Source organism: Saccopteryx leptura, chromosome 4 (genome assembly GCF_036850995.1).
Source record: "Saccopteryx leptura isolate mSacLep1 chromosome 4, mSacLep1_pri_phased_curated, whole genome shotgun sequence".
In the NCBI taxonomy this organism is placed as follows: domain Eukaryota; kingdom Metazoa; phylum Chordata; class Mammalia; order Chiroptera; family Emballonuridae; genus Saccopteryx; species Saccopteryx leptura.
Window position 1 is genome coordinate 126,756,056 of NC_089506.1, and position 27,652 is coordinate 126,783,707.

The window sequence follows — 27,652 nt, forward strand, 5'->3', positions numbered from 1 at the left end:
ACTCTCTCTCTGTCTCTGTAAAAAAAAAAAAAAAAAAAGAGTGGAAAAGGCTTAGTCTTAAAAAAAAAAAAAAAGACCAAAATAAAACACCCCCTCCCAAAAAAACCAAAAACTCCACCACACACCACATGGGTTCATACAAAGATGGCCAAGTGGAGGCAGGCAAGACTCGCCCTGGTTAGCTGCGTCTGCATGGTCAGCGCTCCATGGGAGACAGGAGCCACGCACACGTCAAAGCTCCAGGCCACAACCAAAACACAGCATCGTTTCAGACAGCAGCAGCAGCAGCCCACCTCGGCCCACTCAGGCATGCCCAGGACACAGCCTCCCTGTCCCAGCATCCCTCACCCATCCGGGAAAGGGGGAGATCAGTTATTACACTGTGTTCAATTCAATTGCCGTGTTATAAAAACAGCAGGCCGCTGGGTCAGACACAGGCTCCTCTGTGCTATCCCTGTTTGGGCTTGCACTTTCACACCAAGCTACCAATGTCATCACTACATCCAAAGGACGGAAGGGAGCAGGTCCAGAGGACCAGACTTTTAAAGAATAATTTCTCCACTCTGATGAGCTCTCCGAAGAGACTTTATTACCTATCTCCATTGTCGAAAATTAAGTAAATTTTTTCCTGTGGGAATAAACCAATAACAATACTTTCTCACTAAATACCATAGTTCATCTAAAGTTTTTAAAAATATTTTATTTATTGATTTTTAGAGAGAGGGGAGAGAGAGAGAGAGAGAGAGGGAAGGGGGGAGGAGCAGGAAGCATCAACTCCCATATGCCGGTTCAAAACCAGGCAAGCCCAAGGTTTTGAACCGGCAACCTCAGTGTTCCAGGTCAACGCTTTATCCCACTGCGCCACCACAGGTCAGGCTAAAGTTTCTTAACTTTGACTCTAGAACTATGTAACAAGGTCTTAAGCAACTGTGAATAAGCTTTGTAGTTACTTGATGGGGAATTCCCCATTGCTCCACGATCCCAGAGTAGAGACTTACCCATCTGCTCGAATCCCTCTGGTTCCTCTGGGCTAAAAACCAAAAGCAGTCTCGAAGACTTATTTCCTCCTCACATCCCCTGTTCAGGTGCCACTCATTGTTGTATTCAAGGTCTCATGAAGAGGAGCCACAAAGGAATGAGATAGCAACAATACTACAAGTGGAGGACCCCAATCTCTCTAGGATTGAGGTGCCTTGGAGAAATCAGCTATCTAATTTACTAAGCAGAAATATATCATCTTGCATAAAAAACTAACAAGCAGTATACAGTGTACAATTTTATTACAGGTATTTAGTTTTTCAAAACTGATTAGATTGCTCTTGCCCTTTCTGAGACGTAGCACCACACCATCTGCTGTCTGATTCCTGACCTGCAGAAAGCTCCAGCAGGGCCAAGCATTGTTCCCTTGAGCCTTCTCTGGGTGTGACTGCCTTCAGTCATGTGTGCTTGGTCTCAACCTTCACTGTCTCAGGATGGGAACAGAAAGTCACTTGGTGCTTTGGCTTTCCTCTAACAAGAAAGGAAATAATAAAGATCAGAGTGAAAATGACATAGAGGCTAAAAAAACAATACAGAAGATCAATGAAACCAAGAGCTGGTTCTTTGAAAAGGTAAACAAGATTGATGAATCTTTAACCAGACTCACCAAGAAAAAAAGAGGGAAGACTCAAATAAATAAAATTAGAAATGAGAGTGGAGAAGTAACAATGGACACAGCAGAAATACAAAGAATTGTAAGAAAATACTATGAATAACTGTATGCCATAAAATTAGACAACCTAGGTGAAATAGACAAATTTCTTTTTTTTTTAATTTATTTATTTTTTACAGAGACAGAGAGTGAGTCAGAGAGAGGAATAGACAGGGACAGACAGACAAGAAAGGAGAGAGATGAGAAGCATCAATTATTAGTTTTTCATTGCGCGTTGCAACACCTTAGTTGTTCATGGATTGCTTTCTCATATGTGCCTTGACCGCGGGCTTTCAGCAGACCGAGTAACCCCTTTCTGGAGCCAGCCACCTTGGACTCAAGCTGGTGGGCTTTTTGCTCAAACCAGATGAGCCTGAGCTCAAGCTGGCGACCTCAGGGTCTCGAACCTGGGTCCTCTGCCTCCCAGTCTGATGCTCTATCCACTGCACCACCGCCTGGTCAGGCCAAATTTCTTGAAACATATAATTTTTCAAAAATCAATCTAAGGCCCTGGCTGATTGGCTCAGTGGTAGAGCATTGGCCTGGTGTGCAGGAGTCCCAGGTTCAATTCCTGGTCAGGGCACACAGGAGAAGCACCCATCTGCTTCTCCACCCCTTGCCTCTCCTTCCTCTCTGTCTCTCTCTTCCCCTCCCGCAGCCGAGGCTCCATTGGAGCAATGTTGGCCCGGGTGCTGAGGATAACTCTGTGGCCTCTCCCTCAGGTGCTAGAATGGCTCTGGTTGCAACAGAGTGACGCCCAAGATGGGCAGAGAATCGCCCCCTGGTGGGCATGTTGGGTGGATCCCGGTCGGGCGCATGTGGGAGTCTGTCTGACTGCCTCCCCGTTTCCAACTTCAGAAAAATACAAAAAAAAGAAAAGAGAAAAAAATATCAATCTGGAAGAAACAGAAAACCTAAACAAACCAATTACAACAAATGAGATCAAAACAGTTATCAAAACACTCCCAAACAGTGGATAGAGCATTGGACTGGGATGTGGAGGACCCAGATTCAAGACCCTGAGGTCACCAGCTTGAGCGTGGGCTCATCTGGTTTTAGCCAAAAGCTCTCCAGCTTGAACCCAAGGTCGCTGGCTTGAGCAAAGGGTTACTCGGTCTGCTGTAGCCCCATGGTCAAGGCACATATGAGAAAGCAATCGATGAACTAAAGTGCCACAACAAAAAACTGATGATTGATGCTTCTCATCTTTCTCCATTCCTGTCTGTCTGTCCCTATCTATCCCTCTTTCTGACTCTTTCTCTCTCTGTCTCTGTAAAAGAAAAAAAGTAAAGCACACTCAACAAACCAAAAGCCCTGGGCCAGATGGCTTCACAGGCGAATTCTACCAAATGTGTAAAGAAGAACTAACTCCTATCCTTCTCAAGCTATTTCAAAAAATTCAAGAGGAGGAAAGACTTCTAAGCTCCTTTTATGAGGTGAGCATAATCCTTATTCTAAAACCAGGCAAAGATAATACAAAGAAAGAAAACTATAGGCCAATATCCCTGATGAATTTAGATGCTAAAATTCTCAGCAAACTGGATCCAGCAATACATGAAAAAAGTCATACATCATGATCTAGTGGGATTTATTCTGGGGAGGCAAGGCTGGTACAATATTTACAAATCAATCAATGTGATTCATCATATAAACAAAAGGAAGGAGAAAAATCACATGATAACATCAATAGATGCAGAAAAAGCATTCAATAAAATCCAGCACCCATTTAGGATCAAAACTCTCAGCAAAGTAGGAATACAGGGAACATACCTCAACATGATAAAGGCCATCTATGACAGGCCCACAGCCAATATCATAATCAATGGGCAAAAATAAAAAGCAATCCCCTTAAGATCAGGAACAAGGCAGGGGTGCCCCCTTTCACCACTCTTATTCAATATAGTTCTGGAAGTCCTAACCACAGCAATCAGAGAAGAAGAAATAAAAGGCAAATTGGAAAAGAAGTAAAACTATAATTATTTGCTGATGATATGATACTGTACATAGAAAACCCTAAAGTCTCAGTCCAAAAACTACTGGACCTGATAAATGAATTCAGCAAGGTGACAGGATATAAAATTAATATTCAGAAATCAGAGGCATTTTTATACACCAACAATAAACTGTCTGAAAGAGAAATTAAGAAAACAACCCCCTTCACTATTGCAACAACAAAAAATAAAGTACCTAAGAGTAAATTTAACCAAGAAGGTTTAAGACTTGTACTCATAAAATTATAAAACATTGCTCTGGCTGGTTGGCTCAGAGGTAGAGCGTTGGCCTGGCATGCGGGAGTCCCGGGTTCGATTCCCGGCCAGTGCACACAGGAGAAGCGCCCATCTGCTTCTCCACCCCTCCCCCTCTCTTTCCTCTCTGTCTCTCTCTTCCCCTCCCACAGCCGAGGCTCCATTGGAGCAAAGTTTGCCCAGGCGCTGAGGATGGCTCTGTGGCCTCTGCTTCAGATGCTAGAATGGCTCTGATTACAGCAGTGCAATGCCCCAGATGGGCAGAGCATCGCCCCCTGGTGGGCATGCCGGGTGGATCCCGGTCAGGTACATGCGGGAGTCTGTCTGACTGCCTCCCCATTTCCAACTTAAGAAAAAAAAATTATAGAACATTGATGAAAGAAATCAAGGAAGATACAAACAAGTGGAAGTATATACCGTGTTCATGGATAGGAAGAATAAACATCATTAAAATGTCTATATTACCTAAAGCAATTTATAAATTCAATGCAATCCCTATTAAAATACCAATGACATACTTCAAAGATATAGAACACATATTCCAAAAATTTATATGGAACCAAAAAAGAACACGAATAGCCTCAGCAATCTTGAAAAAGAAGAATAAAGTGGGGTATCACGCTTTCTGATATCAAGTTATACTACAAGGCCATCATACTCAAAGCAGCTTGGTACTGGCATAAGAACAGGCATATAGATCAATGGAACAGAACAGAAAACCCAGAAATAAACTCACACCTTTATTGACAATTGATATTTGACAAAGGAGGTAAGAGCATACAATGGAGTAAAAACAGTCTCTTTAACAAATGGTGTTGGGGAAATTAAACAGCTACCTACAAAAAAAATGAAACTGGACCACCAACTTACACCATTCACAAAAATAAACTCAAAATGGACAAAAGACTTAAATGTAAGTCATGAAACCATAAGCATCCTAGAAGAAAACATAGGCATTAAGCTCTCCAACATCTCTTGTGCAATATATTTGCTGATTTATCTCCATGGGCAAGGGAAATAAAGGACAGGATGAGCAAATGGGACTATATCAAACTAAAAAGCTTTTACACAGCTACAGACAATGTGAACAAAATAAAAAGACAAAGCACATAATGGGAGAACATATTTGACAATATGTCTGATAAGGGGTTAATAACCAAAATTTATAAAGAACTTGTAAAACTCAACACCAGGAAGATAAACAATCCAATAAAAAAATGGGCACAAGAAATGAATAGACACCTCTCCAAAGAGGATATACAGATGGCCAATAGGTAGATGAAAAAATGTTTAACAGCACTAATCATTAGAGAAATGCAAATTAAAACCACAATGAGATACCATCTCACGCCAGTCAGAATGGCACTCATTAACAAAAGAACATGTAATAAGTGCTGGTGAGGATGAGGAGAAAAGGGAACCTTCCTGCACTGCTGGTGGGAATGCAGACTGGTGCAGCCACTGTGGAAAATAGTATAAAGATTCCTCAAAAAATAAAAAACGGAATTGCCTTTTGACCCAGCCATCCCACTTTTAGTATCCTAAGAATAAGATTTGGTATCCTAAGAATATCAAATCACTGATTCAAAAGAAGAAATGCACCCCCATGTTTATTGCAGTATTGTTTTCAATAGCCAAGATCTGGAAACAGACCAAGTATCCATCAGTGGATGAATGGATTAAAAAGCAGTGGTACATATACGCGATGGAATACTATGCGACTGTGAAAAAGAAGGAAATCTTACCTTTTGTGACAACATGGATGGACCTGGAAACTTTTATGCTCAGTGAAATAAGCCAGACAGAGAAAGAAAAATATCATATTCTCACTCATTTGAGGAATCCAATGAACAATGTAAACTGAGGAGCAGAATAGAGACAGATGCAGGATCAAAGGGACCAGAGGGAAAGGGGACAGAGGGAAAGGGAATAAGAGGATAGGATCAGAGAAGGAAAGAAGATTGGTGAAATTATATACACATAACACAGCGTTATAGAGAGCAGGAAAGGAAATCCTGGAGGGAAGGTGGGAGGGCATGGGGGGACAGGAGCAAGGTGGAGGTTGAGGGGAACACGGGGTTGGGGGGGAAGTACTTGGTGGGACACTTGAATCTATGTAAACACAATAAATTAAAATTAATTGATTAATTAATTAAAGAGGAAAAAAGCTACAAGGTAAATGAAAAATATATGTACTCACAGCTACCCCTATAAAGTAATCTATAAATATTAATCATGTGCCCGACAAGCTACTTAGAAGGAGGACACCTCCAAAAAGAAGTATTTTAAAAGAAAATTGTGTATTACTAACTTAAGTTGTCACTGAAGGTTAAGATCTTTAAAATTAAGAAGTATGATTAGCCTGACCAGGCGGTGGCGCAGTAGATAAAGCGTCAGACTGGGATGCCCAAGGACCCAAGTTCGAGACCCTGAGGTCACCAGCTTAAGTGCGGGCTCATCTGGTTTGAGCAAAAGCTCACCAGCTTGGACCCAAGGTCGCTGGCTCGAGCAAGGGGTTACTCGGTCTGCTGAAGACCCACGGTCATGGCACATATGAGAAAGCAATCAGCCCTGGCCGGTTGGCTCAGCGGTAGAGCATCAGCCTGGCATGCGGGGGACCCGGGTTCGATTCCCGGCCAGGGCACACAGGAGAAGCGCCCATTTGCTTCTCTACCCCTTGCCCCTCCTTCCTCTCTGTCTCTCTCTTCCCCTCCCGCAGCCAAGGCTCCATTGGAGCAAAGATGGCCTGGGCGCTGGCGATGGCTCCTTGGCCTCTGCCCCAGGCGCTAGAGTGGCTCTGGTCGCGGCAGAGCGAGGCCCGGAGGGGCAGAGCATCGCCCCCTGGTGGGCAGAGCATCGCCCCTGGTGGGCATGCCGGGTGGATCCCGGTCGGGTGCATGTGGGAGTCTGTCTGACTGTCTCTCCCCGTTTCCAGCTTCAGAAAAATACAAAAAAAAAAGAAAAAAAAGAAAAAAAGCAATCAATGAACAACTAAGGTGTCACAATGCACAACAAAAAACTAATGATTGATGCTTCTCATCTCTCCATTCCTGTCTGTCTGTCCCTGTCTATCCCTCTCTCTGACTCACTCTCTGTCTCTGAAAAAAAAATAGAAGGTATAAAGTATAAATGTACCTCTAAGAAAGGAAAAGAGAAAAAGTAAGTTGTTATAATAGCTAGTTATTTCTAAACAGATAAGAAAGTTTGTGAAAGCTAAGGGTTTACATTAAGTTGCAGAAGGGGTTGCATGTTGTAAGTAGTTTGTAAAAAAAAACAGATTTAAGGAACAGAATAAACCTCTATTATATATTCTAGCAAATGTTGTGCCTCAAATTTACTTGTATAAAGGAAATAGTTTTACAAAACAGAAGAGGCTTAGATTTACTTTTCCTTAAACAAGGTAGCTTATGCATGAAAGGAAACTTGTTGTTTCTATGCTAATAATTCTAGTGTAATTAAAGAAAGCCTATCTTTAGTTAGAGAAAACATACAAAAAAGAAGAAAAGAATTTGAAAGGTCAGAGAATTAGTTCCAAAGAATGTTTAATTTGTCACTATAGGTGTCGTCTGCTGAAATTGGTCCTCTTATGTTATGAATTTCTTTATGGTTTGGACTCGCGAAGCAAAAGACATACCAGATTCAAAGAACTGGGCAGAGGGCTGAAACTCTTAGGCAGATTCAGCTCTGAGAAACAGCATCATTGCATATTTATTGAGTTCCAAAAGCCATAGCTCAGCAAATAAAACTAGAAAGTTTTCAAGCCTTTTTTCCATCCGTTTCATCCCCAACCCTGCACGTCTACTGTTTCTTTTCATGAACAAGGACACAAGAAGAGTCAGAGCCTCAGAGCTTATAAATCATAAAGGGCATCTGGTTCTTGGAGGCATTTCTCCAAGAATTCTGCTTACATGTATTTAAGTAACCCTGGTCATCGTCCCTCCATGGCCAACACACTCCAAGATCTCCTGTTTCCACTTAACCCTTGCTCTGCAGTTAACTGCCATTTATATTGGTGCAGAGTTATCTCCTACACTCTCACTTTAATTTTAACTTATTTGATAGTAGGACCATGTTTAATTAATTTTATAACAAGGTTTGTTCAAGAGAGAATAAACTCTATCAAATTAATAGTAATCAGAAATCAATACACACCAATACAAAAGAAAAACAACAAAAACAAAAACGAATCAATGATTTGATTAAAATTTAATTAAAACCATTAGGGAATGAAGTGTAGAAAAGAAAGGCTCTTAACATGAATAATTTTTGGCAAAACTTACTTTCTCTAAAACAAAGAGATAAGCAGAACTATCTTTTTCTGAAAAGACTGCCTATTCTTGGCCTTGAGGCTGGTTTCCCAGACTGTGGCCTTGGGCTAGCTTTGCAAAGTTGCAGGTGTTCTCAGAATGTTTCTCTCTGTATTAACCCTATAGATCAGGGGTTCTCAAACTTTTTGAAGTTGGGGCACATTTAAAATCCTACAAATAATTGTAGGCACACTTTATACAAATTTCTGAGAAATATGTTTTAATAATTAAGTCAAATATTTAAAAATATATATAAGGTCCAAGGCCCTGGCCGGTTGGCTCAATGGTAGAGCGTCGGCCTGGTGTGCGGACGTCCCGGGTTCGATTCCCGACCAGAGCACACAGGAGAAGCGCCCATCTGCTTCTCCACCCCTCCCCCTCTCCTTCCTCTCTGTCTCTCTCTTCCCCTCCTGCATCCAAGGCTCCATTGGAGCAAAGATGGCCCAGGCACTGGGGATGGCTCCATGGCCTCTGCCTCAGGCACTAGAATGGCTCTGGTCTCAACAGAGTGATGCCCCGGATGGGCAGAGCATCGCCCCCTGGTGGGCGTGCTGGGTGGATCCCGCTCGGGCGCATGCGGGAGTCTGTCTGACTGCCTCCCTGTTTCCAGCTTCAGAAAAATACAAAAAAATAATAATAATAAATAAATAAAAATATATATAAGGTCCAAGGATGCTTTTATATTAATTAAACAAAATAAATATGACAAAATAAAATTTATTGACATTAGAAAACATTTTTACGTTACTTTTTTTTTTTTTTTTTTACAGTCAGAGAGAGGGATAGACAGGGATAGACAGACAGGAACGAAGAGATGAGAAGCATCAATCATTAGTTTTTCGTTGCGTATTGCAACACCTGAGTTGTTCATTGATTGCTTTCTCATACGTGCCTTGACTGCGGGCCTTCAGCAGACCAAGTAACCCCTTGCTGGAGCCAGCAACCTTGGGTTCAAGCTGGTGAGCTTTTTTGCTCAAACCAGATGAGCCCACACTCAATCTGGCAACCTCAGGGTCTCGAACCTGGGTCTTCCACATCCCAGTCCGATGCTCTATCCACTGCGCACCGCCTGGTCAGGCACGTTACATTTTTTGAGTTATGCTTTTTAGAATTCATAAAAGAGAAGGGTTAAAAAATTAAAAAATGACAAAAAAGTTATCTTTTTATATATATAGATATGTTCTTAGTAAGTTTTAGTAAATTCAGCAGGTCCCAGCACAAATGTGTTGTTTTATCATTCTTGTGTTTATGAGAAACATAAGCCTGATGTGTCCTAGTGATTTCTTCAATGTTTGGGCATATATTTGAAAGGCAAACTCTCATTTCCTCATCAATACATTGAGGAATTCCTCTCTTTGTACTCTTAATTGTGTTGAGTGCAGAAAATCCCCACCATATATATCATCTTAACTTTACACCAAACAAAGGATAGAAGAAACTCGCCTCCAGTATTTCCGGGGAACATGGGGGATAGTGTAAACAATCCAGCACCACAGCTTAACAGCCTTTTGCAACCTAATCAGGCAAGTGAGGTGGGGGATTGGGCAGACTGTCAGCTTACAGCCAATTCCCCACACCTCTGTTCCCTAAAAATCTAAACTCCAAAAACCCTGTTGGTTTTTTTGGTCCTGCAGTGTTTTTCTACCAATGTGCTGCGGCACACTAGTGTGCCGTGAGACATGGTCAGGTGTGAGTATAAATACATTTAGGAACTATATTATTAACTATATGTATAATATGTACTGTGTTAGAGTGTCATTTTGTGTCATTTTGGTAGGTGGTGTGCCCCAGGATTTTGTAAATGTAAAAAATGTGCTGCGTCTCAAAAAAGGTTGAAAATCACTGCCCAACAGGCACATATTTCTCTGGAATACCATAGGGCACACCTGGAAATCTTCTAGGGCACACCAGTGCACCCTGGCGCACACTTTGAGAACCACTGCTATAGATAAACATTGTAAGAAAGCTTGTTTCACTGCTTTGTTTTACTGCTATGCTTTCTCCCCTCCCCATTTCTCAGTCAGTATGTAATTTTCCCTATAAATGTCAGCCCCAAACTGTGTTCACTGCCACATTGATTTGAACGACTTAGATCTCCATGTGGTCCGCACAGCCGGCTAATTAAAAGACTCCTAAATTTTTTTTCTTTCTTTCTTTTTGTTTTTTTTTTACAGAGACAGAGACAGAGAGAGAGTCAGAGAGAGGGATAGATAGGGACAGACAGATAGACAGGAATGGAGAGAGATGAGAAGCATCAATCATTAGTTTTTCGTTGCAACACCCTAGTTGTTCGTTGATTGCTTTCTCATATGTGCTTTGACTGTGGGGCCACAGCAGGCCGAGTAACCCCTTGCTCAAGCCAGCGACCCCAGGTCCAAGCTGGTGAGCTTTGCTCAAACCAGATGAGCCCACGCTCAAGCTGGCGACCTCGGAGTCTTGAACATGGATCCTCTGCATCCCAGTCCGACGCTCTATCCACTGTGCCACTGCCTGGTCAGGCAAGACTCCTAAATTTCTTAATTTGGCTAATTGATTGATTGTATGGTAAGACGTTTGTTTCTTGCTGTTCCGATATAACACTATTAGGTATCTCTGGTTCTTCACATAAAGCTACCAATACTTTGGTCAGTGTTTCTAGCACTCCTGACTCCTTCAAGTACCTCCAGACTGCTCGTGCTTTGAGTCAGCGGCCCAATGGGCCATTGTGACCTCTAGTTGTTTTCAGCAGGAATATTGGTCCAAATAATCTGGGAGCAAAACTCCTTTTTATTTATTTTTTTTTAAATTATTTTTATTTATTTATTCATTTGAGAGAGAGAGAGAGAGAGAAGGGGGAGGAGCAGGAAGCAGCTTTGACTCCCATATGTGCCTTGACCGGGCAAGCCCAAGGTTTTGAACCGGCAACCTCAGCGTTCCAGGTCGATGCTTTATCCACTGTGCCACCACAGGTCAGGCCCACAAAACTCCTTTTAATCTGCTCTTATATCTTAATTCTTCAACTTTCAGGTCCTCAATTATTATTATTTTTGTGTGTGTGACAGAAACAGAGAAAGAGACAGAGAGAGGGACAGATAGGACAGACAGGAAAGGAGAGAGATGAGAAACATCAATTCTTTGTTGAGGCTCCTTAGTTGTTCATTGATTGTTTTCTTTTTCTTTTTTCTTTTTTTTTTTTTCTGTATTTTTCTGAAGTTGGAAACGAGGAGGCAGTCACACAGACTCCCGCATGCGCCCGACCGGGATCCACCCAGCACGCCCACCAGGGGGCGATACTCTGCCCATCTGGGGCATCGCTCTGTTGCAACCAGAGCCATCCTCAGCACCCGGGCCAACTTTGCTCCAATGGAGCCTTGGCTGCGGGAGGGGAAGAGAGAGACAGAGAAGAAGGAGAGGGGGAGGGGTGGAGAAGCAGATGGGCGCTTCTCCTGTGTGCCCTGGCTGGGAATCGAACCTGGGACTCCCGCACGCCAGGCCGACGCTCTACCACTGAGCTAACCGGCCAGGGCTGTTTGTTTTCTTATATGTGACTTTACCGAGGGTCTACAGAAGAGTGAGATGAAGCCACGCTTAGCTGTCAACCTCAGGGTTTCAAACCTGAGCCCTCTGCCTCCCAGTCTGATGCTCTATCCACTGTGCCATTGCCTGTTCAGGCTCAATTACTATTTTTTTTGGTAAGATTTTATTTCTACTTATTTTAGAGAGGGGAGAAAGAAAGAGAGAGAGAAGGGGGGAGAATCAAGAATTGTCATCTCCCATATGTTCCTTGACCAGGCAAGCCCAGGGTTTTGAACTGTCAACCTCAGTGCTCCATGTAGATGCTTTATCCACGGTGCCACCACAGGTCAGGCTCAGTTATTATGCTTTAGTTTATTGTTTTAGCAAATTCTTATTGAATGACTACAGCATTGTGCAACATGCTAAACATTGGGAAGCAATGGTGAATGTGGGGCACTGTGTCCAGGTATTTGATCAAACATTATTCTGGGTGTTTCTGTGAAGCTATGTTTTAGATGAGATCACTATCTAAATTGGTGGACTTTGAATAAAACCAATTAACCTTCATAGTGTGGGTGGGCCTCATTCACTCAGTGAAGACCTGAATAGAACAAACACTGACCTCACCCAAAGGAGAGGAGATTCTGCCAAATATCTCTTCTTTGGGTCTTCAGCTTGCTGGTCTACCCTTCAGATTTTGCTCTTGCACTTCCACAGCTGTGTAAGCTGATTCTTTAAAATAAATCATTCTATATGCATACACATTCTGTTTGTTCTGTTTCTCTGGAGAATGCTAATGCAGAGAGCAAAGCAGACTTTATTCTGCCCTCAAATTGCTAAAGTCTAGTTGGAAAAACAGATGCATAATTATGTTCAAAAAAAGAAAAGAAAAGAAAAAGTGGTTAGATTCCGTCCCCTAGCCTAGGGCATTGCAGGAGTCGCCCAGGTCAGGGAAACCTCCCAAGAGGTGTGACTATGTCAGCTGGGGCAGAAAAAGAACCCAGAACACTGAGCTGGAGCATGGTATGCAAACCAGGGCAAGAGAAGGCCAGTGGGCAGGGTCAGGGACAGAACAACACTAGAGTCAGGGAAAGAAAACGGTCAGGACAAGGCAAAGGCCAAACCAGGTCAAAGACAGGTCAAAGGCAAAGTCAGGAGCAGGGCCAGAAGGCAGAAAAAGCCACCAAGCCTAGAGACCCCTGTGGGCCGGCAGTGCGGCCCCGCCCCCGCCTTGCGTCACCCGCTCCTCACCCAATCCCTGCGCGTCAGCCCCGCCCCGCCCCTACGTGAAGTACCGCGCGCCTCTTCCAGTCCGGGACGTCTCCACGCTGCCGCTGGCGTCTTTGTTCATCCTGTGGCGTATCTGCAGAGGCTCGCAGGGAACATGGAGGAGCTGCTGAGGCGGGAACTGGGCACAAGCTCCGTGAAGGCCACGGGTCACTCGGGGGGCGGGTGCATTAGCCAGGGCCAGAGTTACGACACGGAGAGAGGACGAGTGTTTGTGAAAGTGAACCCCAAGGCGGAGGTCAGGGCTGCTGCAAGCCGGGGAGGGCCGAGAGGGCTGAGGGCAGGGTACGGGATTAGGGGCCTGGGGGAAGGGGTGGGAAGCTTGAGGGCCCGGGTTCTTGTATGAGGGCTGGGGCGGGGGCCGTCACATTCCGTGGCCGCAGGGCAGTAGCACTCGGTGACCCGGTCCTTACCGTCAGGCTGAGCGTGGGCGTTTTTGAGGTGAGCGGTGCAGATTCAGCCCTGTGTTGCTCCTTAAGCCCCAGGGAGTTTGTCGTCCCAGCGAGCCTTCCCTGTGCGGGTGTGGACGGTGAATGCTGTGGATATTTTGGTTTTTTTCGTGATTGATATGGCCGCTACTGTGAGGGAATGAATGTTAGGTTTTGAACACGGACAGGTAACAGAAGCCTCATGTCCTGGAGTTTATTTGAACTTTTAGAGATCAAAACCGTTTCTAAATTATTGAAAATAATTTTAGCCACTGCCTTAGTCAGTTTGGGCTGCTATAACCATACCACAGACTGGGCGACATAAACAACAAACATTTATTTCTCAAAATTAGGAGTCTGGAAGCCCAAACTCAAGGCGCTGGCAGATTCAGGGTCTGGTGAGAGACCCCTTGCATAATGCAGAGGCCACTAATGATGGTTGTCCTCACTTGAGGGAAAGAGCCAAGGAACACTCTGGGCCTCTTTAATTTTTTTAGGTTAAAAATTTTGTGTGTATGTGTGTGTGACAGAGACAGAGAGAGGGATAGATAGGGACAGATAGGAAGGGAGAGATGAGAAGCATCAGTTTTTCATTGCGGCACTTTAGTTCATTGATTGCTTTCTCATATGTGCCTTGATGGGGGGAGCTACAGCAGACCAAGTGACCCCTTGTTCAAGCCAGTGACCTTGGGCTCAAGCTTGTGAGCCTTGCTCAAACCTCAAGCTGGTTACCTTGAGGTTTTGAACCTGGGTCCTCCATGTTCCAACCCGTCGCTCTATCTACTGCTCCACTGCCTGGTCAGGCTAGGTGTCTTTTAGAAGGGCACCAATCCCATCATGAGGGCTTCACCCCTATAACCTAATCATCCCTGAAGACTCCACCTCCTAACCCTATCACATAAGGGGTTAGGTTTCCACTTTGAAATTTGGAGGCTGTAACCTGACCAGGCACTGGTGCAGTGAATAGAGCATCTGACTGGACACAGAAGACCCAGGTTCGAAACCCCAAGGTCCCCTGCTTGAGTTTGGGATCATAGACATGACCCCATGGTCACTGACTTGAGCCCAAAGGTTGCAGGCTTGAGCCTAAGGTCATGGTTTGAGCAAGGGGTCACTTGTTTTGCTATAGCCCCCTGGTCAAGGCACATATGAGAAAACAATCAATGAACAACTGAAGTGCCACAATGAAGAATTGATGTTTCTCGTCTCTCTCCCTTGCTGTCTCTGACCTTCTCTCTGTCTCTGTTACATACACACAAAAAAGAAATTTGGGGGCTGTAGAAGCATTCAGTTCATTGCAGCCACCCACTCCATTCTGTTTGTACTTGAACTTTGTTCTCAAGAGCCCTGTAGAAAAGAGGTGAGCCTCACTGAAAGTTGTTACTTCTATTTGTTGGTGTCACTTTGCCCATTTTAGGTGGGTCACTCCATTTACTGTTATCTGTAAGACCCAGCCTGGCTCCAGTAGGCAATGAGCAGGATTGGGCTGTGTCTTGTTTCAAGTGAAGCTGAGGCTTTTATCCCAGCCCCAGTCCCAGGTGTCACACACAATGGTGGTGCTTTTATCCTTTCCTTAGAAATCATTCTTGCAGTCATCATTTTTTTGTGTGTGTGATAGAGAGACAGTGAGAGGGACAGACAGATAGGAAGGGAGAGATGAGAAGCATCAATTCTTCATTGCAGCACCTTAGTTGTTCATTGATTGCTTTGTCATATGTGTCTTGGGGGGGAGGAGCTACAGCAGAGCAAGTGACCCCTTGCTCAAGCCAGGGACCTTGGGCTCACGCCAGCAACCTTGGGCTTTAAGGCAACAACCTTTGGGCTCAAGCCAGTGACCAGGGGTCATGTCTATGATCCCATGGTTCAAGCCAGCAACCCCATGCTCAGGCCAGATGAGCCCGCACTCAAGCCAGCAACCTTGGGGTTTCGAACCTGGGTCCTCTATGTCCCAGTCCATTGCTCTATCCACTGCACCGCCACCTGATCAGACTCATTTTCATTTTCTTAACAAAAATTCTACCTTCCACGATGTAGGATGACCTCTCTGAAATGCTGTAATTCTTTCAAGACAAACCTTCAACACTTTTTTCTTCAGAAATCAGCTAGGTGTCATCCTGTACACATCCCTTTTGTAGGAACTTGTCAACTATTTGTCCTTGAAGTTACTCTTTTTTTTTATTTACCGTGAGCAGTTCTAATGTAGCAGTGGCATTTTTTCCTTACTTTCAACTACAGGGCTTCTATGGGTATTTTTCCTCTTGTGTGGCATCCATCCTTTTCGTGTTTGTATTTCCACCTTCACTGGCATTTGTAATAAGTCAAAACTTTGTATTTTTAAAAACATTTTATTTATTGATTTTAGCAAGAGAGGAAGGGGGAGAGAGAGACAAGAATATTTTTCTAAGTACTTTATTTTTATTTTTTGTATTTTTATTTTTTTGTATTTTTCTGAAGCTGGAAATGGGGAGGCAGTCAGACAGACTCCCGCATGCGCCCAACCAGGATCCACCCAGCACGCCCACCAGGGGGCGATGCTCTGCCCATCTGGGGCGTAGCTCTGTTGCGACCAGAGCCACTCTAGCGCCTGAGGCAGAGGCCATGGAGCCATCCCCAGCGCCCGGCCATCTTTGCTCCAATGGAGCCTTGGCTGCGGGAGGGGAAGAGAGAGAGAGGAAGGAGAGAGGGAGGGGCGGAGAAGCAGATGGGCGCTTCCCCTGTGTGCCCTGGCCGGGAATTGAACTTGGGACTTCCGCACGCCAGGCCAATGCTCTACCACTGAGCCAACCGGCCAGGGCCGAGACAAGAATATTGATCTGTTCCTGTGTGTGCCCTGACCGGGGAATGAACTCCAACCTCTGTGCTTTGAGATGATGCTCTAACCAACCAAGCTATCCAGCCAGGGCAAAACTTGATATGGATTACAGGGGAAGTGAATATTTTCTGTTATGATGAAACCATTTACTGATGCTTTTTAAATACTGCTCTTCTGCTATTTCTTCAGGTTCTTTTTATTTTGTCATCAAAGTCCATTTTCTTGGTACTTTGCTTTTTTAGAATTTTTTTGCTAATTTTTTTGCAATCGTTTGATAGATCCAAATATGGTTCTAGTTAGCTTTGGCATATATTGTATGTGTTATACAAATGTCATAACATAAACAGCTGGTTATATGGAAAATAGGACTTTTTTGTTGTTGTTTGTGACAGACAGAGACAGAGAGGGGTATATAGGGACAGACAGACAGGAAGGGAGAGAGATGTGAAACATCAGTTCTTTGTTGTGGCTCCTTAGTTCATTGATTGCTTTTTCATATGTGCCTTGATGGGGTGGTGGGCTTCAGCAGAGTGAGTGACCCTTGCTCAAGCCAGCGACCTTGGGCTTTAAGCCAGCGACCTTTGGACTCAAGCCAGCGACCTCAGGGTTTCGAACCTGGGTTCTCTGCGTCCCAGTCCGGTGCTCTATCCACTGCACCACCACCTGGTCAGGCAGGAAAATAGGACTTTATTTTTTTACCTTATAGGAAGTGTAAAGGTCTTCTTCTAGACTTCTTAGAAAAGACTTCTTGGTTGTTCTTTTGCTATTCTTCTCACCCCTGCTTGACTTGAACCTTGTCTAAATTGTTTTTATCTGTTAATTATTCTTTATCTTTCCTTTGTATACTCGTGTAATTGGTTTTCTTTCATATTCCTCCTTTAAGCTCTAGATTTTATTTATTTATTATACTTTTTTTTTGTAGCACTAGCCCCACTGATGCTTGCTTTTACTTTGGTTAAGCTTTTATTTTATTTCATTTTTTAAAATTTTTGGTTGACTCAGCTGTACAATACCGGTATTTGTAGGTTTAGGCTCTTAGGACCACATAGCAGTCAACATAGTCTGTAAAGGTGGGATCACCTTTACAGAAGTGATCCCACTCTCCTCTTTACCCTCTTTCATTATTTTTTCTGACAGGCTAAAAGAATGTTTGAAGGTGAGATGGCAAGTTTAACTGCCATCCTGAAAACAGGCACAGTGAAAGTGCCCCAACCCATCAAGGTTCTTGATGCCCCAGGAGGTGGCAGTATGCTAGTGATGGAACATTTGGACATGAAGTATCTGAGCAGGTACGTCCTGGCACCTTCCCCTCTGGTTGGCTTTGTTTTTCTTCTGAGTGGTTCCTTTATACCTGAAGCTTGTATTGGGGTATAACTTTTAGGGATGCAATATAAGGAACCTGTGACCCCACACAGAATGAATAGCATGTACTCTATAAGCCAAAGGCAAACAGGAGCAAAATCTCTCAGGGTAAGATGCTAACAAAGGACTTAGCTGCAAGCTCAGATGAGGTTAGAAAAGACTATCAAATAATGAGGGCCCATCACCTTCCCTCTTGCATCACCAAAAGAAACTTTATAACCTCAAAATGTCTGACCTACTTTATATGGCTTGAGACCTTTCGGTTGTCTGTATTCCTGCATTGTATCTTGCATTTAGTTGTTGCCTTTTGGTTTCACAGTCATGCTGCAAAGCTTGGAGCTCAGCTAGCAGATCTGCACCTAGAGAACAGGAGACTTGGAGAGGTGCTACAGAAGGAGTCCAGCATCGTGGGTATGACATATTATGGGCCAAGAAGGACTTGTCTGGAGAAGGAGGACATTCTGATCTTATGGGTGTCTGGATGAGGTTATGCCACAGCCCATATGAGTGAGGGTCAGACTTGATACCAAAGGGAAGGATTGTCAACTTTAAGATGCATATTTTAGGTGCAGTGAACACAGTCAATGCATTTGCAATTAGTGTACAATACCACAAATGCATTTGGAAAACAGGAAATACTTCTTGGACTCAAAACCCTATTATATTATGGTTTCTTTTACCTCTCATTACCCAAAAGTAAGTCTATCAAATTTTCTCTGGCTTTCTACATAGTGCCTTTTCTCCTAAGACAAATCGTACATGAGGCTCACAATGACAGCCCTCACATCTAACCTTTTTAGGGCTGGGTGTGCTGTTCGCATTGTGAGTATCTTCCAGTATTTTCATCCATTGACATTTGATAATCCATATGTGTAGCCCATATGGTAACTCTGCTAAGCAGAATAGCTAACACCAGAAACAGATGGCTGAGGATCTACTCTGCTAAATAAACAGATCCTGTCAACACCAGTGCTATGGAAATCTGCTGTGCTAGACAGACAGGTATAAGACTTCTGTCCTGTGAGAATCTAATGCTTTAGATAGACATATCCTGTCATAGTCTTGTCCTGTAAGAATACACATGTATTGTCACACTCTAGTTCTGCAAGAATCCATTGTGGGGCCTGACCAGGCAGTGGCTCAGTGGATAGAGTGTCGGACTGGGACGCGAAGGACCCAGATTCAAAACCCCGAGGTCGATGACTTGAGCGTGGGCTCATCTGGTTGGAGCAAGGCTCACCGCTTGAGCCCAGCCAAGGTCACTGGCTTGAGCAAGGGGTCATTCAGTCTGCAGTAGCCCCTTCGGTCAAGGCACCTATGAGAAAGCAATCAATGAGCAACTAAGGTGTCACAACGAAAAACTGATAATTGATGCTTCTCATCTCTCTTCCTTCCTCACTGTCTGTCCCTATCTGCCCCTGTCTCTGTCAGAAAAAAAAAAAGAATCTATTGTGGGAGAGAAATTCTGTCAGACATTTGTTTTGTGAGAATTTTCTATAGACAGATAGGTCCTGTCAGACTCCTATCCTTTGATGATATACTGTATGATACAGACCCTGTCAGACTCCTGTATTATGATTATCTATTATAGGCAGACAGCTCCCCGAAAACTCCTTTGAGAATCCACTATGGAAAACAGATTCTGTCAGTGTTCTATCTTGTGAGAATCTGCCCTAGATAGACAAATCCTGTCAGACTCCTGTCCTGTGAGAATCTGTCTAGACAGTTATTGCTCAGTAGATTGCAGTCCTGTGAATATTCACTGTTAGAAACAGATCCTGGCCCTGGCGGGTTGGCTCAGCGGTAGAGTGTCGGCCTGGCGTGTGGGGGACCCGGGTTCAATTCCCAGCCAGGGCACATAGGAGAAGCGCCCATTTGCTTCTCCACCCTCCCCACTCCTTCCTCTCTGTCTTTCTCTTCCCCTCCCGCAGCCAAGGCTCCATTGGAGCAAAGATGGCCCGGGCGCTGGGGATGGTTCCTTGGCCTCTGCCCCAGGCGCTAGAGTGGCTCTGGTCACGGCAGAGCGACGCCCCCGGTGGGCAGAGCATCACCCCTGGTGGGCATGCCAGGTGGATGCCGGTCGGGCGCATGCGGGAGTCTGTCTGACTGTCTCTCCCCGTTTCCAGCTTCAGAAAAATGCAAAAAAAAAAAAAAAAAAGAAAAGAAAAAGAAACAGATCCTGTGAGCATATGCTGTAAATAGACAGATCTTGTCAGACTTGTGTCTTGTGAGAATGTAATGTAGACCAGTGGTTTTCAGCCTTTTTACACTTGGGGACTGGTAAAAGTAGAATTATTTCAGGGACCATTAAGGTAGAAATCACTCTGAACATAGGTGAATTTGACTAAGATCATTGGGTCTATAATCTTCATACATCAAGGTGATTAACTCTTTCATGGACTGGCATGGAGTTTCTGGCGAACCAGTCCACGGACTGGCTGTTGAAAGACACTGCTCTAGACAGAGCCTATCAGATTCCTGTCCTGTGAGAATCCAGTGTGTGAAATAGCAGATCCTATAATACTTTTTCCCTGTGATAATCCACTGTGGTATATACACAGATCTTGGCACAGTCCTCTCCTGTGAGAATCTGTTGTGGGAGACAGATCCTGTCAGACTTCAGTGCTGTGAGAATACTGTGGGAGATGACTCCTATAAGACTTTTATCCTGTGAGAATGTGCTCTAGACAGACAGATCCAGATTTCTGACTTGTGAGAATCTACATTGGACAGATCCTTAGACTCCTGTCCTGTGAGAATCCATTATGGGAGACAGATCCTGTCAGATTTTGTACATGTGAGAATATGCTTGATACAGATCCTCTCAGACTCCTGTATTGTGAGAATACACTGTTGTAGATAGACAGATCCTGTCAAACTCTAGTTCTTTGATAATCCACAATGGGAGACAAATCCTGTCAGACTCCTGTCCTGTGAGAATGTGCTCTAGACAGATCCTGTTAGATTTCTGTTCTGTGAGAATCTGCTCTAGATAAACAGTTCCTGTCAGACTTCTGTCCGGCAAGAATCTGTTATGGGAGACAGATCCTATATAAGACTTCTGTTTTGTGAGAATATGCTCTAGACCCGGGGTCCCCAAACTACGGCCCGCGGGCCGCATGTGGCCCCCTGAGGCCATTTATCCGGCCCCCGCCACACTTCCAGAAGGGGCACCGCTTTCATTGGTGGTCAGTGAGAGGAGCATAGTTCCCATTGAAATACTGGACAGTTTGTTGATTTAAATTTACTTGTTCTTTATTTTAAATATTGTATTTGTTCCCGTTTTGTGTTTTTACTTTAAAATAAGATATGTGCAGTATGCATAGGGATTTGTTCATAGTTTTTTTTATAGTTTGGCCCTCCAACGATCTGAGGGACAGTGAACTGGCCCCCTGTGTAAAAAGTTTGGGGACCCCTGCTCTAGACAGACAGATTTTGTTAGATTTCTGTTCTGTAATATAATCTAGTAGAGGAGACAGCAGATCCTATTATACTCCTGCACTATGAGATTTCACTGTGGGAGACAGATTTTGTCAAGAGTTCTGACCTGCCCTGGCCGGTTGGCTCAGCGGTAGAGCGTCGGCCTAGCGTGCGGAGGACCCGGGTTCGATTCCCGGCCAGGGCACACAGGAGAAGCGCCCATTTGCTTCTCCACCCCTCCGCCGCGCTTTCCTCTCTGTCTCTCTCTTCCCCTCCCGCAGCCAAGGCTCCATTGGAGCAAAGATGGCCCGGGCGCTGGGGATGGCTCTGTGGCCTCTGCCTCAGGCGCTAGAGTGGCTCTGGTCGCAACATGGCGACGCCCAGGATGGGCAGAGCATCGCCCCCTGGTGGGCAGAGCGTCGCCCCTGGTGGGCGTGCCGGGTGGATCCCGGTCGGGCGCATGCGGGAGTCTGTCTGACTGTCTCTCCCTGTTTCCAGCTTCAGAAAAATGAAAAAAAAAAAAAAAAGAGTTCTGACCTGTGGGAATCTTCTCTAGACAGACAAATCCTCTCAGACTTTTGTTTTGTGAGAATCCACTATAGGAGACAGATCCTGTCAGAGACACTTATTTTGTGAGAATGTGCTCTAGACCAGTGGTTTTCAACCCTTTTACACTTGGGGAACAGTGAAAATAAAAGAATTATTTTGGATACCACTAAGGCAGAAATCATCCTGAGCATAAGTGAATTTGACTATGATCACTGGGTCTATAATCTTCATACAAAGTGGTTAACTCTTTCACAGTCTGTCACTGGTTCACATACCTGCTGTTGAAAACCACTGTCCTAGCAGACTCGTGTCATTTTGGAGTCCACTGTGAGAGATAATAGATCCTCAGACTCCTATCCTGTGAGAATCCACTGTGGGAGACATATAGAAATGGTCAGACTCTAGTTCTTTGAGAATACACTCTGAGGGACCAATTCTGTTTGACATCTGTTTTTGAGGATTTGCTTCAGACAGATCACATAAGACTCCTGTCCTGTGGTAATCTACTGCTGTAGACAGACAGATCCTGTCAGACTATTGTCCTATGAGAATCTATCCTAGAGAGATAGATCCCCTCAGGCTCCTGTCCTGTGCAGATCTACTTTAAGATACGGATCCCTTCAGACTCCTATCTTATGATTATCTACTGTTCTGTGAATATCTACTCTAGACAGATATCTATCATACTCCTGTTCTGTGAGAATCTGCTCAAGACAGACAGATCCTGTCAGATTTCTAACCTTTGAGACTATACGTGGGAGACAAATCCTGTCAGACTTATGACCTGTGAGAATCTACTCTAGATAGGCAGATCCTATCACACTTCAGTCCTGTGAGAATCTACGTGGGAGACAGATAGATCCTGTTAGTCAACCTGCTATGTTCCAAAGCACAGGTACTGGTTTGGTTTTGCCTTGAGTTTTGGGAGCTACAAAGGAGGAGTCCATTTCAAAGCGTAGCAGTTTGTCTTTTACAAATAGCAAAGCTGAGCTGGCCACTGCAAGCCATTCTTTTCTGAGCGTCCTCTGGTGTCTCTCCTGCAAATTAGTGGGTGTCCTTGATTGTTAAATGTGACGGACCAGGTTCTGGTCCTGGGTCTTTGTTTGTTTCTGGGTGGGGACTTGAGGTGGAGAAGGGCATTCTGACATCATGTCTCAAGCTACTGTGAGCTCTAAGAGCAGGGCCCAAGGGAACAAAGCAACTTGTCATCTGTTTTGTTTTGCTTTCAAGGGAGAGGAGGTGGACAGGTGGAACGGCCTTTTATAGACCAGTTTGGGTTTGACGTGGTGACGTGCTGTGGATATCTTCCTCAGGTGAGCCACACTAGCATTTTGCCTATATTTCCCAGTCAGGATCGCTGTTCAGAAACAACTGGGGAAAGCATATCCTCTCCTTTTTTGATGAAATTTAGTAAGTCTTTGCTTCCTTTGTTTGCTGATTTTTAAATATATATATTATTTTTTTTAGAGAGATGGGAAGGGAGAGAGATGAGAAGCATCAACTTGTAGCTCTGTCACTTTAGTTGTTTATTGATTGCTTATCATATGTGCCTTGACCGGGGGACTCTAGCTGAGCCAGTGACCACGGGCTCAAGCCAGTGATCTTGGGATCCTGTTGATGATCCCACGCTCAAGCCAACAAGCATGTGAGCTACTTTGGAGTTTCGAACCTGGGCCCTCAGTCTTCCAAGTTGACGCTCTATCCACTGCACCACCACCAGTCAGGTTAAAGATACTATTTATTGATTTTAGAGAGAGGAAAGACAGAAAGAGAGAGAGAAAGAGAAAGAAAGGCAGTGTAGGGGGGAGCAGGAAGCATCAACTCATAGTTGTTTCTTGTATGTGCCTTGACCAGGCAAGTCTGGGGTTTCAAACTAGCAACCTCAGCATTTCAGGTATATCCTTTATCAGCTTGTGTCACCGCAGGTCAGGCTGTTTGCTGATTTTTAAGAGGTTAACATGAGGTTTAACAATCTCATATGCTAGGTGAGCTCAGAGAAACAGAAGGCTAGCAAGTTAGGATGCTGAATTTCAAGGTGGGTAGAAATTAGAAATTAAAAAAATGTTTTAAAGAGTAAGGTCTCAAAGATAGCATAATGAAAAGGGATTGTAATTTTAGTTTTCTGATTGGCTCCCCTAGGAATTTTAGCCTGGGGAGTTCTGTTTGACACCTGGCAAATACAGAGTGGTTAGGATGGTCACTGTGCTCTCAGAGGAAAGGCAGGTGACTTCTTGGAAGGAGGACTACTGAGAACTACTGAAAACTTTTGGGTATTTCCTGGTGGGCACTGGGGTGTACTGGACACTATTCCAATTTTGAAATATTTCAGAGGTTGTCTGGAAATCTGCTTGGGGTGGCGAGTGGCTGACAGCTATACCTCCTGTTCCATGCTGCTCTGGGGTTGTTTCAGCTGGCTCTGCTCCTTTCTCTCCCGCCTATAACTTGCTTTCTGTGTGTGTACTAATATGTATGTGTGTGAGGATGCATTTGTGTGACAGTACAAGTGTGTTTACATGTGCACATATGTGAGAGTATATGTGTACGTTGTGAGAGTGCACATATATGCACATGATATTCTGTCATTTGGTGTCACATACTGCTTCCTCTGCTACTTTACTCTTATGTATGTCTGTCTTGCTTCCCTCCTGGATGGTCAGCACTATGGCCTGAATGTCACAGGGTCAAAGAAGGCCAGCCAACTCTGGCATCTTCTCCTGTGTGAGTATAGATTGAAAGAAAACATCTTAGAGCTCTTCAGAATAGACCCTGTCTGCACTGAGGAGGGTTCTCTTGTTTCCCTCTGCTCCTGGGACAGGCTATAAGGTCCTACCATGGCCTTGAAGCCTCATGCTGCTCCATTAGCTCCTACCCCTTCCATACCTGTCCCTGGAGCAGTACCTCTAACAACCAGCTCTCTCTACTTTGGGGTATTTTGTTCAGTTCCTTTAGGTCTGGCATGTCCCTCTGAACTCTGTTTTCTCCTTTCGCCTGTGCAGGTGAATGACTGGCAGAAAGACTGGGTCTCATTCTATGCCCAGCAGCGCATTCAGCCCCAAATGGACATGGTGGAAAAAGGGTCTGGGGACAGGGAGGCCCTTGAGCTCTGGTCTGCTATGCAGGTAAGTGGAGTACCACTGTACCCTGTACCCACTGTGCCCTGTAGCTCCAACAGGGGAAGATACTAAGGCAGGTGTGGCCACTACTCTGGGTGTGGATGTGGATAGGTGTGGGTGGGGTTGGTCAGTGGGATAGCTGTTGGTGTCCCTGCATTCTACCTGAGCCATGCATGGCAGCGAGCATCTGCATACCATGCTCAGCTTGGAGGCACGCTTAGAGACACACTTGGAGGAGCATCTACAGCCCTGCCACATGCATTGCTTGTTTTGCTGAGGTTTCATTTCCTCCCTGCAGTTGAAGATCCCTGACCTGTTCCTTGATCTGGACATCGTCCCAGCCCTGCTCCATGGAGATCTTTGGGGAGGAAATGTAGCAGAGGATTCCTCTGGGCCCATCATTTTTGACCCAGCTTCTTTCTATGGCCACTCAGAGTATGAGCTGGCAATAGCCGGAATGTTTGGGGGCTTTAGTAGCTCCTTTTACTCTGCCTACCACAACAAGATCCCCAAGGCCCCTGGATTTGAGAAACGTCTGAAGTTGTATCAGCTTTTTCACTATTTGAACCACTGGAATCATTTTGGATCAGGGTATAGAGGGTCCTCTCTCAACATCATGAGGAATCTCATCAAGTGAGCTCAATTTCCTCTGGAGGGAGGCCTATGCCAAGAGTCTGGGGCGGGGGAGGGACTCAAGTTCAGGTGTACCAGATCCTAACCAGATGGCTGTGGCCAGCCCCTCTATAGTTCTCTTTATTAAGGGTTCTTGCCTGTTTCTTCACACACCTGGAGTAGCTTCAGACCAACTTTCCAAACCTTAGTAAGTACATAATATTTCAGAAGAAAGGTATTGGCATCATAAAGTTGTATACTTCATTAGCCTTCATAGCTGGATAAACCACACTAGCAATATAATGTGACCAATGGGACCTGTGGAGCATGGGCCAAGTCGAACCACACAGCTGCCCCAAAGGTAGAGAAGGGAAGTGGCCAGTGTACCACACACCTCTTCTAAGGGCACCTTTCTACCATTCCTTCCTGTTTCATCTCCAGGAATGATTCTGAAGTTAGGATGCTGCTTCTTGTTAGTTAAGCCTTGGGTCTAGGCACAAAACTGTCTTACTAGGACCATATTATAATGACCAGTTCAAAATTTAGCACATTCACTTTGCTTTCTGTTTGACCTTTGGACAAGCTGCATTCTTAGCAGGTCTGGAAATGATTTTGGGAGTGACCAAACTGCCAGCTTTAGGTTGTCCTCAATAAATTTAGGAGCCATTGAATTGCTCCTCTTACCATCCTATCTTGTCTGCTTTTTCAGCTTACTGAATTGTCATTCCTTTGTATCAGATAAAACCAGCACTAAGTCCTCATTTTTGTCTCCTTCAGTCTTACAGTGATGAGGAACATTGATGAATGGCATTGATGTTAATAAATCCTTTTGCATAAACTTTCAGTGGTTTCAATGATGCAAGAGATTATTGCCCTCATTTAAATCATAATCAAGCCTGACCTGTGGTAGCGCAGTGGATAAAGCGATGACCTTGGAACTGGACTGCTGAGGACCACCTTGGAATGCTGAGGTTGCCAGTTCAAAACCCTGGGCTTACCAGGTCAAGACATATGGGAATTGATGCTTCCTGTTTCTCTGTCTCTCTTCTCTAAAATGAATTTTTTTAAAAATTTAAAAAATAAAAATTTTAAAAAATCATAATCATGTTTTCCTTGGCTGCTTGCCATGAAACCTTTGTGATGTGTTATAATAAATTGTTCTTTCTTATTTTAAAATTTTTATTTATTGATTTTGCAGAGGGGGTGAGTGAGAAGTATCAACTCATATTGCTTCACTTTAGTTGTTCATTGCTAGCTTGTTGCTTATCATATATGCCTTGACTGGGCAAGCCCAGGTTTTCAAACCAGTGACCTCAGTATTCCAGGTTGACACTATCCACTGCACCACCAGGCCAGGCTAATAAATTGTTTCTTTTTTTTTTGAGACAGAGAGTCAGAGAGAGGGATAGACAGGGACGGAGAGAGATGAGAAGCATCAATCATCAGTTTTTCATTGCAAGACCTTAGTTGTTCATTGATTGCTTTCTCATATGTGCCTTGACCGCAGGCTTTCAGCACCAAGTAACCCCTTGTTCGAGCCAGCAACCTTGGGTCCAAGCTGGTGAGCTTTTTGCTCAAACCAGATTAGCCCACGCTCAAGCTGGTGACCTCGGGGTCTCGAACCTGGGTCCTCCGCATTCCAGTCCTACGCTCTATCCACTGTGCCACTTCCTGGTCAGGTTTCCTAAAAGAGCAAACTTTCCCTTGACTTTGTTTAATAAGAGAAGAGCTTCAAAATAAGGCAGGTGTAGCCTGAGGACTTTCTAATGTTTGAGTTGGATGCAGTTTAACTGCTGTTCTTAGTCACCCTGCGATATTTGGTGAATAGTCGTGAACCAACGCTGCTAGTAATTCCAGGTCCTGAGTGGGAACGGCATGGAATTAAGAAAATACCCTGGCCGGTTGGCTCAGCAGTAGAGCGTCGGCCTAGCGTGCGGAGGACCCGGGTTCGATTCCCGGCCAGGGCACACAGGAGAAGCGCCCATTTGCTTCTCCACCCCTCCGCCGTGCTTTCCTCTTTGTCTCTCTCTTCCCCTCCCGCAGCCAAGGCTCCATTGGAGCAAAGATGGCCCGGGTGCTGGGGATGGCTCTGTGGCCTCTGCCTCAGGCGCTAGAGTGGCTCTGGTCGCAACATGGCGACGCCCAGGATGGGCAGAGCATCGCCCCCTGGTGGGCAGAGCGTCGCCCCTGGTGGGTATGCCGGGTGGATCCTGGTCGGGCGCATGCGGCAGTCTGTCTGACTGTCTCTCCCTGTTTCCAGCTTCAGAAAAATGAAAAGAAAAAAAAAAAAAGAAAATATACTTACAGAATAAAAGGATGAGGCCTGACCAG

At 44.7% G+C, this 27,652-nt stretch overlaps 1 protein-coding gene and 1 pseudogene across 3 annotated transcripts; one reads left to right on the top strand and one right to left on the bottom strand.

Moving 5' to 3' along the window:
* The window catches only part of LOC136403316 (c-Myc-binding protein pseudogene), a 113,185-nt pseudogene extending 102,239 nt beyond the window's left edge, over positions 1-10,946 (bottom strand).
* Positions 10,947-13,046: 2,100 nt separating this feature from the next.
* On the top strand, positions 13,047-26,369 carry LOC136403160 (ketosamine-3-kinase). Of its 3 annotated transcripts, none has more exons than XM_066381659.1 (7): positions 13,047-13,263; positions 17,403-17,554; positions 17,947-18,038; positions 22,827-22,909; positions 24,593-24,715; positions 25,008-25,342; positions 26,099-26,369. In XM_066381659.1, exons 1-7 carry the CDS (start codon positions 13,123-13,125, stop codon positions 26,133-26,135), a joined length of 963 nt encoding a protein of 320 aa, XP_066237756.1. In that variant the 5' UTR covers positions 13,047-13,122; the 3' UTR covers positions 26,136-26,369. The 3 variants fall into 3 exon arrangements, with proteins under 3 accessions (XP_066237756.1, XP_066237755.1, XP_066237757.1); XM_066381658.1 differs by having other exon boundaries at positions 26,167-26,368; XM_066381660.1 differs by lacking the exon at positions 26,099-26,369 and having other exon boundaries at positions 13,048-13,263; positions 25,008-26,011.
* The last annotated feature ends 1,283 nt before the right edge of the window (positions 26,370-27,652 follow it).

What these genes read in the sequence shown, in the direction of transcription:
- LOC136403160 (XM_066381658.1), top strand. Translation starts at nt 13,123, where the DNA reads ATGGAGGAGCTGCTGAGGCGGGAACTGGGCACAAGCTCCGTGAAGGCC. An exon ending in GACATGAAGTATCTGAGCAG is followed by an intron (nt 17,555 to 17,946) that starts GTACGTCCTGGC and finishes TTGGTTTCACAG; the next exon opens with TCATGCTGCAAAGCTTGGAG. An exon ending in ATCATGAGGAATCTCATCAA is followed by an intron (nt 25,343 to 26,166) that starts GTGAGCTCAATT and finishes ATAAACTTTCAG; the next exon opens with TGGTTTCAATGATGCAAGAG.